We start from the raw sequence: 14,642 nt of genomic DNA, 5'->3' as shown, positions 1-14,642 counted from the left end.
TTGTCACTATTGGTTAGAATTATAAAAAAAATTGTTTTGGATAAACCATTCATCGAGGAATACTAGAGGTTATAACATCATGCTGCTAAAAATAAGAGGACATCAATGTAAAATGATGCAAAAAGAAGACAATGAAATGTAGAAGAAGCTACATGCGTCAGCTAGTACAGAATATAACTTAGAGTACTTAGAAACTTAGAAAAGATGCAGCTGATTCCATCTAATCGCTGACGTTTTTGAAAACAAACAAAATAGGAGGTAGAGTTTTAAAAATCTTACGTACAAAAGACAAAGGCTACAAATCCTTTGTTTGTGTATCTTTGACAGTGCAGCTCCTAAACGAGATTCCTTTCTATTACAAAACTGATTTCACAGAATCGTTTTTAGTTCTAGTCGGAAATGGACTCACTCTGCTATATAAGGTATGTATACATGAACAGGACAATGCGCGAGAAACAACAATAAATAAATGAACACAACACAACATATGTATACTGCTAAATGCTATTTAATTTTATAAAGCTTATGTTTTTTTACATTATTATTCTTCATCATTTTTCTGCTAATTTAATAAAATATAAATGGATACGAAATTATTTTGTTATCGGCTGCGCTACGTTCGAACTTAGTCCACTAGATCTATCATCTATCAGGTTAGTTTATTACTATGCCCCTAAACTATCTGAGAATAAATAGAGAATTATTTACAATGCTAATTTCGATTTATCGATATTGGAATTATGATATTCGTACTTTCTCGATTCTCTTAATCACACAGTGATAGTTGGCGAGATCATAAAGTATACTAAATGACACGATTTATAACAATAATGAAAAAGATTAAAATATCTACAGAGATTAGAATCAAGAATGGAACTTTCCCAAAGTTTAGATTAAAATAAGAATACTCTTTACATGAACCTTTATACAAAAATAATACGGTAAATTGGATACAGAACAGTGTGAATTTACCTTTATATTTTGAAATTGGTGCGAAAGCGGTTGAACAAAGCAAAAGAGCTTACCTTGTGTGGCCGTCATCGCGTTCGATCTTCAGAACTATAATCTCCGGTGGGCTAGATCCCCTGCTCAATTCGTTTGTAGCCGAACAAATATATGTACCGCTGTCCTCAACGGTTGCATTATGTATAACTAGTACTCCATGCCGAGTTTCAATTTGTTTTCTTATATTCTAAAATTTAAATTCAAAATTAGCAAAAATAAACAAATTATTTTATTTTACAAATTAAAATTATTTTTATTATAGCCACTCAGAGTGAAAATGTTGCCAGTATCTTAGTTAGCGGTTGTATTGTTGTTTCTTAATTGAGAAACAACCAATTATATTTATAAAGACCTTTATTATTTAATTAAGAACACAACGTCGTATTAGAAAAAATAAGTGACAATGATTACCCGCCCGATAACTTTGTACGATATCTGTCACATAAAAATTTAAATATGTTAGTAAATAAAACCCACCTTCGTTTCTCTCCACCATTTTATTACAGCAGGTGGTTCTGACATTGGCTCCTTGCAGTGTAGCGCCACCGTGTTATGTGGAGGTGCTGTTATAACTCGCTTCCTAGTACTAATCTTGGTAGGACTTATTTTTGCAACCGTCAGTTTTGCAGGGACTGACACTAGACTGATGGCTCCGTACCAAACGACACACTGAAAACAGAAAAACGAACTTGTTAGTGTTCTATGAATTAGACGCAAGGGTGCCGGGTCCATCGTGTGGCAGAAAGGCGAAACTCCGAGCAGTTCCCGGGAATTGTAACCCCGTAGCCTTTGGCCGATTTACGTTAATCTTCACCGCTGCTGTTTCTTTCCCTACTCAGCCAAATCTAGTAGAAGCCTACTAGTGCTGCTTTAGATACACGTTCTATTATAAAACTTACTTCAGTTCTATACAAGCTAAGATCTTTTAGAAGACTGTAGAGAGATTTCGCTATCGTTCCCACTTAGACAGCATTAAACCATTACCATCACCACCACATAGCAATATAGTCATTTAGCATGCATTATTTCTATCTGCATTATAGCAGGATTACTATAATGGAATTTTGTCATCAATTTTAGTTCATAAAATATAAAAAAAATGCAAGGAAACACGAACATTGTTGACATCCCAACTACTATTATAAACGTGAAATGTGTTTGCTTGATTGGGATGAAGAAGACCATAGGCTTTATCCCGGTGACTTAAAGTCACTCGGACGAAGTAGGGAACAGAAGATAGTATTTAATAACAGGCCAAAAAAAATAATTCTTACATTTAATTTTTATTCAGGAATCTTGTACCCAACTGTATTTAATTTATACAAAGAGACTTTACTAACCAGTTTTTTGTTACATTTCGACGTCTAAATTTGGAATGTTGTATGTACCTACTGTCTAGAATAGGTATTGCCATCTTCAAAAGGATTCTTTTGAATATACTACACGGAAATAACTTCATAAAAGGAACGGGGAAAAGAGATCATTAGTAATGGGGTCAGCTAGCAATGTATATCATGACAGGACGGCCTAAACGGCTCTTGTGGAATCCATCATGGTTAATTCCTGGTGAATTAGCCACGATAGGCGAACAGATCAGATTCATGCTGACGCTATCATCGTCTCCTCGTGCCCTGTAAGCGTATACCATTAGTGCAGGCAGGTGCTTTAATGCGTGGTGCGTAATTATATCCCAGGCCTATATTTATATATAAATCTTGGCAAATGGTAATGAAATACGACGGTTTCCAGGGTGAACTGCGTGGAGCCAACCTGACATGGTACATTGCTAACAATAGGGTCATCTGTCCACTTTAATAATAATCCCTTTCCTCGAGGGCTGTCACCGGCTCTATTGCATACAAAAGCAGTTAGTTACCTGATACAAAGTATCTATAGTGTCTTCTTTAACTTCCACATTTAGTTTAGTATAGATGTTCCTATCGGTGATCCCAGCAATCTCAGTCCAGCTGTTCTCTATGTGGTCAGCTTGGTTCCAGCGCCACGTCAGCCGTTCACCAGGCACCGTCACTTCACACTCAAATGTGACGTTAGAACCCACAGGTGCTATCACCGACTCAGGATATTTTGTGAACTTCATTTGAATATCTGTAACATAAGAATATAATTTAAGACTAAAAAGATAAGGAGACAAGACTTAATAATAAAAATTGTCTTTTTTTTGGAGACAAGACTTAATAAGAATAAAATCCGACAAAATTGCTATAGCATATCCTAGTTCGTTTTGTCTAAGTATTCCATCAAACTTTTTTCGTTTTACTAAAAGTCGTAGCATTATGATAAATCTTCTTATTATTATTATAAACGCGAAAATTTGTGAGTATGGATGGATGTTTGTAAATTATAGTAGCTCATATATCAGAATAACATATAGGCCATAATTTAAAGAAGAAGAAAAAAAGATATTACATAAATTGGGCGAAATTTTTTTAATATATATTCTTTATTGCACAGATAATACAAACATATTATAATTTAGAGACAATGTGAGCATTTATATTGATTATGAAAATTTATATAATACTAGCTGCACCCGCGACAAGTTTTAAATTATTTATCTAAAATAAAATATTTTTTCTAAAATAAAAGTAGCCTAAGTTCCCTTATCATTACATTACATCAGCTACCTGTCAAAAAAAAGTCCCGTCAAAATCGGTCCCGACATTTCAGAGATTAGCCGGAACAAACAGACCGACAGACAGACAGATAAAAATTTAAAAAAATGATATATTGGTGTATGTACCGTATTTATATTCATATGCATGTAGTAATAAACGGTTATTTCAATATTACAAACAGACACTCTAATTTTATTTATATGTATAGATAATGTATAAATGTCAGGAAAGTGTGATGCAGACGAAGTTGCGCGGGATAGCTAGTAGTCTATAACATTCTTCAACCTTTTGGCTATAATATATAAAAAAAATATTTCCCATATAAATTAATCCCAGAATTCATACTAACTCTTGCATTATTCATTAATATAAATAATTAATACCTTCTCTAGGGCGAACAACGAAGCTGATTTCTAGAATTAAATTACATTTTAATTATTTTTAATAATGCACAACGTACTGTAATCAAAATGGAAAAAAACAAGCGGTGGATAATAAAAACATACTACCAAATTAAAATCACGCAATATGCATTCCAAACAGTCATAAGATTGGATGGCTAATAAAAATATTAAGAGCAATCCTGGCGGCCTTGATATCTTGTTACCCACACATTTTGTGCTTCAATGACGCACCCAATAATTCGAGGTTGTTAGTACCTACCAGGGTTGCCAACTGTAGGAAGACCCTAAAAAGAGTACCACATTTCTTTATTCGGGCGGAATGGACTTTGTGCTAAGTCTGTAAGTATATTGATTACCTCTGTCTTCACTATTTTAGCTGTTAAGCAGCAGTTTTGGTTGAAGGCTGATATATGGCCGTGAAATTATAGGACGCAGAATCAATGTTATTTATTTATTTATAATTGCAGATGCGTATACATAAATTTACATATGATAAATTAACAATACACATGGACTCTGTTTAAAGAGTATGGCAATTTCGTAGATGACTCATTCCAATAATAAAATTTAAAATTTAGATTTGTTGTAGTGTCCAGTTAGCTCCTATAGTACGTCTGTTAAAAATTCTTTTACTGTATAATAAGCTTTGTCGGTCAATAGTTCTTTAAGCCTTTTTTTAAATAAATTAATTTTATCTAGTTCTCCGGAATAAGAGCAATTTAGCGCAATGTACTTACTAACTATACGGTTATGACTTATATTACGTGGGCCGAATGCTTGTTCTTCCAGTTACATAAAAAATTCAGAGTAATAAAAGCAATTTTTATAAATCATTGTATTGTAACTCGATAACAGTCGCCCTCGCTGTACCCTCTCCCATCATCGAAATATAACAATTTACACATAAGCTGTTACTGCCAATATAATGATTTTTAAATTTAAGAGGCAAAAAGATTTAAGGTTGCCAACCCTACATCTATCCAATATCACAGAAATTCCACTCGTCTCCCGCTTCAAATAAAGTTCTTTATTTAATAAATTATGCATATTATTTTTTATAGTAAAATAAAATTATACACCAATCATGATCTCATGAATCATACAAAATTTGGCCGGCGTGCATGTATGAGATAAGTTACGAATTATTATGCGAAAACATGTAGAGATGTGCGTATGTCACTCAATTGTCGCTGCCTACCCCGCAAAAGAACTGCAGCTCTTTACATTTGAAATAAACATATAAAAGGCGATGAATTTATAACACAGTACTATTCAATATCAAAGTAGAACCGTGTTTCCATCACAAGAGAATCAGTCATGATTATAAATTGATATTTTTGCTGTCAACCAGATTCGAACTCATGGATCTCTAGATTTTAAATCACTCGAGTCGTCACTCTATATCGGTATTCTTATATAGGTATCAATATTATTATTATAAATGCATGAGTTCGTATTGTATTGTTAACATTTATCAGACACTAAATTAGGTATTATGACACAGTGACATTATTGGGAATTCCAAGACAGTTTTTAACCGTAATCTTTTCTTATTTTTTTCTTCACTAGCTACCTGCCCCGTCTTCGTACGAGTGTACATATATTTTACATTTATTATAAACCTTCGTCTTGAGTCACGCTATCTATAGCTAAAATCTGCATTAAAATCCGTTGCGTAGTTTAAAAGTGCTGTTTCATTTATGTGTACAGACTGACGCTACTTGATCATACACGGTAAAAGAAATTCTACAAATATTACATACTTATACAATGTATCATGACTGCTTCTCATTGGATACTGCAAATTAAATAAACACATGGCAAACTCAGGTATGTGCTTAACAAAGATATGCAGATTTCACCACAACGCATCCTATGTAGTTGTAGCCTACTCATGTATAAACAAATATTTCCTTTGGAACACACTCTATTCTGAGGAGATGAAAACCATCACCCCTAAGAACATCATCCAATTCTTATACTTGACGGGCCTAGGTGGCGAACTCTATAAAAAAAGGGCGAGCAGAATAGGTCTCCGTAGGTTACAGTGCTACGAGTCTAGACACCTAGTAATAGGGGAAAAAGATTATTAGTAATGTGAACTAATAACTCCAGTGCTAGCAATATACCACATCAGGTTGACCTCCTAGCGGTTCCCTCTGGAAACCAAATTGACAAATTCTTAGAGAATTTGCCACGATGAGCTAGATGACTTGACCTTATGTTCATTTTATCTTACACTGGTATCCCGCCACCGTAAACCGTTAGTGCAGGCAGAAGCTCCATTTCATATCACCTATTCAACACTTCGTACCTAATAGCGAAAATCCCTAAATGAAAAAAGTATTACGTACAAATACTGTATTTTATTGATACAGAGCGATCCAGACAGATTTAAATATTGAGGTAGGTATATTTGGTGATTGTGTCATCTACAAGTAACAAGGTTATCTAATGTGACCTCAAACGAATAGGCACTCAATCACTCCCGATTCTCAAATACGCACATATAACAACAAATAATTATGAATGAAGTCTAAAATTTTGGGCACCGTTGCCTTGAACTTAAAAAAGTCTGTAGACAACAAGACGTAACAAACTGCCTGATATTTTTAGTACTAGTTTTTGTCTGCAATATCATATGCGTCACTGGGATACATATATTCTACATTTCAAATATGCTATCATTTGCATTTCACCACAATTTATCTATAATGACAAAGAATGAGTGCATAAAGAACTAATAATCATACTATTCTCCCTAATATCTCTCTTTTTACAAACATCTAGAAACTGATTTAAAAAGAATAATAGGCGAGTTTCTTTTCAGTTCTTAGCTCGAAAGCACTTTGAACTGACGGTACATTTGACATATTATAAGAGTCTCTAATAGACTTAACCGAATAAAGATTCTGATTTTATTGATTGATTTACTATCATATTTATATCAGTAGAATTAATAAGGATATGTAGGTAATACGTGTAAATACTTCTTATAGAATTTTATAAGGTATTCAAACGAAAACAATATTTGAGCGGGAATGTAATGCGTGTTTTGAACGGCCCATAAAAACCGAAAACGCTTCTAAGAACCGACTAGATATTAAATTTTATTAATACCATACCTACTAAGAACCAGTCATGCGATTTAAGAAACATGATATTAAAAATATTTCTTATTTAATTGGCTGGATAGAAACGCCGTTAGCTAATGTGTTAAAAAAATGTTATCATTTCAAAATACATTTATTGTTTACAATGTCTAAACATAATGAATGAACATACATAAGAATTGGCTTTTGGCCTCATGACTTGTACAAATATTAAGAAGTTTAAACGTAGACTAGGCTGTACGGTCTAAGGATCTTTGCCTGTTCCATCACTGAAAAGGAGATGGACGAATATGGAAAAAAAATGTCTCTGGATCCAACCATTCACAACTCCATTAACATAATTAAAGTCCCAACTTCGACATTTAATGGTAAGTAGCAACTATTGACTATACGCATACAGTCAATAGTTGCCACGAACATCAAATTCTGTGACGGCTCTGGTGCCCTACAAGCGTTGCCATTCCGGAGGCCTAACACTTCTGATCTTATTATTTCACTGTTATATGTCATCCTTCAAACCAAAATACAGCTTATAAAGCCAAACCAACCCTAAGTCGTTGCTCCTTATATGCCCCACAGCGGTACCTGCGACTACTATGGGCACCACATGTTCGCACATGCACTGCCCAGCTTGCTCCCACTTATCAAGCTATCTCGCTGCTCAATAGCTTGGTTTCGGAGCGGCCAGAGGTCGATATTTTTCACGACAATATTAATAAGTTTATTGAGTGTTGTTTGTTGTTTTTAAAGTAATTACATAATTCATTATGTTATATTATTGGCTCACTACACGCTTTGGTATATCTGTAAGTGTGTTGAGTACCTTATCTTAAATAAATAAATAAACCCCTTGTTAGAAGAATCAGGCAAAACAAGAGGAGAAACGCGGATGACTTTATTCAAAGTTTACTTCTGTTCGCTTTTTTATAGAAGGACTGTAAAATAGTGATTCCTGTGGAAAACTAAGCCGCTTTCTAATCTTTCTGATTAGTAAAGTTTTTCTATACTAACTACAGCAAGCAACGTCCAGGTTTTCAATCACAAGTTAGTGAGACATACTGAATAACTAACTAACCACTTTCCAAAAAAGAAAGGCACAATATAACAGACCAATGAACATTTTCCCACACAATTTAAACTAATGTTATTATCTGTACTATCTCAAAATCGTTAAGCGCGTAGTTTACGAGTATTACGCGATCATAAAATCGATATAATTTGCATCGGCGGCATCGTATTAACATTTATAAAATAAACCGTACTTTCAATCATTGTAAGCTCATTTTAATATGATTACAGCAGCGAATTTCGCAATCGCAAAATATAATAAAAGTATGGTTTCAGTTAATTCGTTTTGCTTAATAACGTACTTAATATGTAATTATAAAATTACATATAATTACTTAATATGTAATTTATTTACTTTTACATTTATTAAGTTCTTTACTAAAAATGGAGATGTGGTTAATTTATATATGGTCGAAATAGGATCGAGAGAAATACAATCTTCCAAGTACCGCATGATATTGACCTGTTTTCTTCCAGCACTATCTTAGTTGGAACACTCATATGTAACCAATTCTTTAATGGTGCATGGCCGTACTTCGTATGTATGCTCTGTAGATATATCATTACTTATCGGTATGTTGGTCTGTTTACTGGTATTGTATAGCTATGACCATAACACTGTAACGTAATTACTTTGATTTATTATAATTGAATAATGAGAAAATTTAATCTAGTAATACTATTGGCAAAGATTATTAATTGGCATAGGACAATATAATATGATTAGTAACATGTAAAATTACACCGACAATGTTCCTAAAATAAAGAAATGAATATAAGATCTAGTCGTGTCTCAAAATGCAGTAACTTGTATACTATAACCTATATCTAAAGCTGCACTAGCAATCTCCTACCGGGTTTGGCAGGGCAGGCAGAAAAATACGAGCGGTGAAAGAGAGTGAGTAAGTACGTTGGCAATGGACTCCATAAATCTACGACTACTAGTAGGTACAACCGAGTCACAAGTACCGGGAAGCTCGGAGTTTCCCTCTACCACAGATGTACCCAGCTCCCGCACGCTGACCCCATGGATCGCTAAGATGTTCACCTATCTTTTGTTATTTTCTATGGTTTATTTCCAGTTCTCAACTGAAGTAGCTAGTCGAACTGGACGGTAAGGATAGTGATATAAACATGATGTGCACAAGTGGCCACAAGATCCTGTGTCAATGAATAATGAGTTGAATGAGTTTTAATTTTATTTATATATTATTAGCTAATAAAAGTATTTATTTGGAAAACAAATAATAATAAAGTAATAATAGTAAATCCATGTCTAAGTTATTTACTTACTTTTACTATCAGAGAGAGCGGATTTTGTTATGAGGAAAATAAACTCCAGAACCACTGAACCGATTTGAAAAATTCTTTCACTATTTGAAAGACACTATTCCGGGAGGAGATACATACATTTTATGTTAATATATATAAAACTCTGAACGCTGTAAGCACCCGGACAAAACCAGGGAGAACCTCTAGTTTAGAATATATAACTTTCCCGCCTTATTGAAATTATATGTACATGTGTTCTTTGATATTGTTAGCACATGAAACCTCTTTTTGTATAAAAGCCATAAAAAAAATATAATTAAAAATAAAATATTCTTTTCTTTCTGGTCACGGTCTATCATTTATTAATAATTTTATTGATTTTAAATTATAATTAGATCACAGTTAGAAATACAAACAAATATATTTTTATGTCTTTTCTATACAAATAAAGTATATTCCATCTTCCATCTAGCTACTTTACTTTGATAGAGATTACCTAACGATTTCTTTGATTTGTATTTATCAGTAGTTACTCACTTCCTACTATTTTTAGTACTGTTTATATTTACTAATAATAATTTCACACAAACTCTCGACAAGGTTACATGCTCTACACTAGACCAGCATGTTCAAATTCATTTTAGGGTTCTGTATAAAGAAACCAAAACGGTATCATTTATGTTTTGTATTGACCTATATTTGATCTCTATATTTTTATTAAAAAGAGCCTACGTTACCCACTGATGTCTATAAAAGAAATTTTAATTATTTCCAAAATTTACCCATTTACTAACATAACATAAATTTTTTTCTCTTAGTAACATTAGTACAGACAAACAAAAGTACTTGAAACGGGCTTTGGAATAAAAGTACATATATAAAGAAAATAGATATTCCGTATGTTAAATACCTACCTTGACATACTCAAAGGTATACTATACATACATTTTTATTTTAGATTTATACACCTAGTTATCTTAACATCAAATATGTAAAAACAGCATCAGTAAACTTAAATACACGGGTAAAAAACTCAAAACTTTCTAATGAAATTTGGTATTGGGATAAGCAGGTACCTTTAACCTTAAGAAAAAGGATCATAATGAACCAAAACGAATTGCAGGCATACAAAAAAAAATATAAATTAGTATATATCACCGTTATCAGTTAACAGCTACGGAACCACATTCCCACAAGTCCGGTCTATTCTTTAACGACACAAAAATGTTTGAATGTGTGCGTAGCTACCTGCCGTATCCGGGAGCTACCCGTCATGCCTGTTACCATTAAAAAAAAAAGGTAAACGATTTAAACTCGTATTTAACACTCAACATCCCATCCATGTCTCTTTATGACAAAGCAACACCGGGCAGGTGCCTGTCAGATAAGCAATGGAATGTGAAATTAAATGAGAGAGTTAGCGTGATGTTTATTGACATTAAAAAAAGAACCGTGACCAATGTGGAGGACGGCACGCATAGATTTGTTAGGGATTAAAAACTAGATAATTACGTAGAAATGTTTACCCCTTGTTTATAAAAATGTGGAACGTCTAATTAATACCGTAACTAGTAGTAATAAGGTTAGTATCACATGTCACAAACTTTCAATTAAAAAAAATCTTACATGATTAAAAACATTTTTCATTATACATTTTCAGAGTAGGATCGTCTTTGTATGTCTATAAATTATAAAACAGTGTGTTAAAGTATGTTCAACAGTAGTTGAATCTAGTATTTTTTTATTACTAAATCTCCTAATAACATTATATATGCGAAAATGTGTGTCCGTTACCTGTACAAAACGGCTGACCTGATTTTAATGAAATTTGACGCGAAGGGAGATAGTATCACGAGAATGAGCATAGACTTTACCTAAGAAAATAAACAATGTGGCAGGTAACAACTAATATTTACATAGTATAAAACAAAATCCCCGCTGCTGTCTATTCACTTATATCTTTTAAATTACGCAAAGAATTTCAATGCAGTTTCCAACAATACATAGAATGATTCAAGAGGAAGGTTTATATGTATAATACAAGGTTAACTGAAAGAAATCCCTCATTTGTGATAAGTCCGCCATTGTACAACTTATTTCTTTATGTCGTTGTATCCATTCTGTTATTTTAAATATATATACTGTACATACAATAACGTGTTACAAACAGACAAACATCCGTGTAATAGTATATAACAAGTCGAGAAATCAAAGATTTGCAAAGTATACTTGCGATGCCGGGACGCATCGCAAGTACGTTAAAAAAATAAAAGACGGATCTTAAAATACAAACAAAAATTAGGCTACGTGTACAATTAATGATTAAACATTGTGATTAAAATGAATCGTTTTGGAATCCTGTTTCCAAGTGGTTATTTTAGACTCTCCTAGCAATGTACCTACGTAATTGTAATCATGTCTCATATAGCATAATTACACTAATAAAGTACACCCAATGGTATAATCATGTGTCATTACAGGTACCATATTTACACTAATTAATCAATAATTACATACCCGCAAAGGCTGGCACGATAGCTGCTAAGAATATTTGTAGAACAAATGTGGACGCCATTTTGACCTGAAACATTAAAAAAACAATCGTTATTAAACGATTAATCGACAGCACAGATAACTTATTTAAAACTGTATACATATGCTTAATTAACAGAATTGTAGCTTTTAGAAGTTAAGGAATAGGAATAGCAATTGTGATTTACCGACTACATATGTTTTAAACAGGTTTCTTTCCGTAGCATCATGTATTGTAAAAATACATTTGAAAATGTTTTTCAATACATAAATCTTCAAAATCGCCTAAGTTCAGAATTAAATATTTAAACCAAACATACATGAGTGTTGAGAACATTTTGGAAGACATTTGAAAATATTTATATACTTTAGATAAATTTCATTATTTATTTTTTTTCCCTTATACACAACAATAAATCTAAAAAAAATTAAAGCATTGAACTCACACTTTTCTCTTGTACGCTTTTCTTTGTTTACAAAGCTATTAAAAAAATCTAAGCATTAATATTAAATGCACGCCCAGCAGCCCGATGGCGACACCCTAATTCAAATGAAATAATAAATTAATACCCTGTGGACTCCAATAAATTACTGTCCTAAATAAACGAGGGTAGGTGTTATACAATCAATGTTTTATACCATACAATACGCCTGGTCCTTATACCGATTACACCAGGCTAGTATGAACTGACCCAGATGATTTTCACGAGTCATAAAATTTGGTACATTTTTAGAAAATAACCCAAAAACATTATCTACAGTGTAAAGACAAGTTGAATTGTGTAGATGAAGTAAGGGGAGAAAGAGATAGCCATGCAGAATTCTGTAAATATAAACATATTAACATAATAATATACATAACTAGCTGATGTTGTTTTATGTACAAATTAAAATTGCTAAATAGGTGTTGATGATGGGTGAAAATTTAGGCTTGTATGTATTTTAATGCCACATTATAATAATAAACAAAAAAAAATTGTTACAGAAAAAAAAAATTAACCCCTAACATTTTTTTTTTATCCCTAATCACTTAGGTGTATGAAAAATAGATAGTACCTACTGAACATTTATATGCATTTTCATAAAAATTCATCAAGCCATTTCGGAGAAGTATGGTAACTAACATTTTGACACGAGAATTTTATATATAAGATTATCTCAACACGAAATCCGCTCACTTTTTTTACAATATTAGTACTCTATTTAGATATAGAAATATGTACTCAATTTGCAAAATGTAAACGTTTATATAAAATTTATATCAAAAAGTTATAAGATCGCTGATTGCTTAAGTTTATACTTCTTCTTTAAACTAACAACGCCATTTTAAACGCAGCATCTTCATTTACCCTTAGATTGTGGCGTATTCTAGTTCATGTATCGTATAACTGAAAGTTTATCTCTGAGTTTAGCAGGTTTATACTGGTTGAGGCTAAATGGAGTACGATCAATAATGATATTCAATTATTCCGCCATCGGATTATGCTAAAACGTTGATACAGCGGAGAAAATTAACAACCGCGTAAATTACCCAAATCCAAAATGGCACGCGATAATGAATTTCATTATAAAAACGTATTAAAACCATTTTGTCAATAAATTCAGTGTTGACTACAATTAATTTTGTAACAATACACACGAATTTCCTTTTCACTTTGTCATGTGGAGGCTTTAATTTGGCGCCGTTTTCTAAACATGTTTGATGTTTTAAAATTCTTCCAATTCAGATATGCTAAGAGCACGGCCCATACTGCTTAGTCATTTGTTTTATTAATCATGTTATTTATTAACTAGAATGTCAGTATTAACTTTTCTCAGTAGAATAACCTGATAGTTTTTCATAATTTATTTGTCGTTCCATAATTTCATTAAATTCGGTCAGCCGAAACCATGGCCTATACTGCATACTTATAAACTTTGTAAACTTTGAATCATAAGAAAAATACTTTTGTATTCATAATTTGGTAGTTATGTTTTATAGTATTTTTTCATATTATTACTACGTAGCATGTATCTGTCTACTTGTAACATTTTCCCGTCTAAAATGCTAAACGAATCTTAACGAAATTTGTATGATGATGATAAATACAAGATGTCATTTATCTAAAAAGCACAAACAAACTCTGATAATAGTATATAAATATAAAAATAGAATATTCTATTATATTCTACTGACATACTAAATATACCATACAAGTATGATGGTACATCATAATTAATATTTAATACGTTAATAAGTTTTGATAAAAACATAATAAATCTATCAAAAATTACCTAACACAGCATTCATTATTTTTGTTACATTACGTGTATGATGATGATAAATACAAGATGTCATTTATCTAAAAAGCACAAACAAACTCCGATAATAGTATATAAATATAAAAATAGAATAAGAAAATATTATTTTTCAGTTTAACATTAGTAGCAACAGAAAATCTTAGAAAGTTTCTGAAGCCTCCTAAATTAGAACACTGTAATAAGAAACCCCGTGTGCACGTGACCAAACACGAAAATTATATTTGCTTAAAACGTGCTTAACCGTTGCAAACCCTTGTTATTTTTAGGCTGCGACAAGAAAATTAGAATTATTCAATTTCTTATTCGACAGT

The 14,642-nt window shown here is 32.3% G+C and overlaps 1 protein-coding gene across 1 annotated transcript in view; it reads right to left on the bottom strand.

The window, feature by feature from the left end:
• The window catches only part of LOC131855598 (interference hedgehog-like), a 54,191-nt gene that overhangs the window by 17,204 nt on the left and 22,345 nt on the right, over positions 1-14,642 (bottom strand). Inside the window, exons 2-5 of the mRNA XM_059206883.1 lie at positions 12,016-12,079; positions 2,882-3,111; positions 1,483-1,674; positions 1,026-1,192 (exon numbers count right to left, since the gene is read on the bottom strand). Of these exons, the coding sequence (XP_059062866.1) occupies positions 1,026-1,192; positions 1,483-1,674; positions 2,882-3,111; positions 12,016-12,073 (647 nt within the window). The 5' untranslated portion in view covers positions 12,074-12,079. The remainder of the gene's footprint in view (positions 1-1,025; positions 1,193-1,482; positions 1,675-2,881; positions 3,112-12,015; positions 12,080-14,642) is intronic.

The sequence above is a fragment of the Achroia grisella genome, unplaced genomic scaffold (assembly GCF_030625045.1).
Source record: "Achroia grisella isolate CSIRO2021 unplaced genomic scaffold, CSIRO_AGI_Agris_v1 utg146, whole genome shotgun sequence".
Lineage (NCBI taxonomy): Eukaryota > Metazoa > Arthropoda > Insecta > Lepidoptera > Pyralidae > Achroia > Achroia grisella.
The sequence above is the reverse complement of the archived record's forward strand: the minus strand, read 5'-3'. Positions and strand labels throughout refer to the sequence as shown.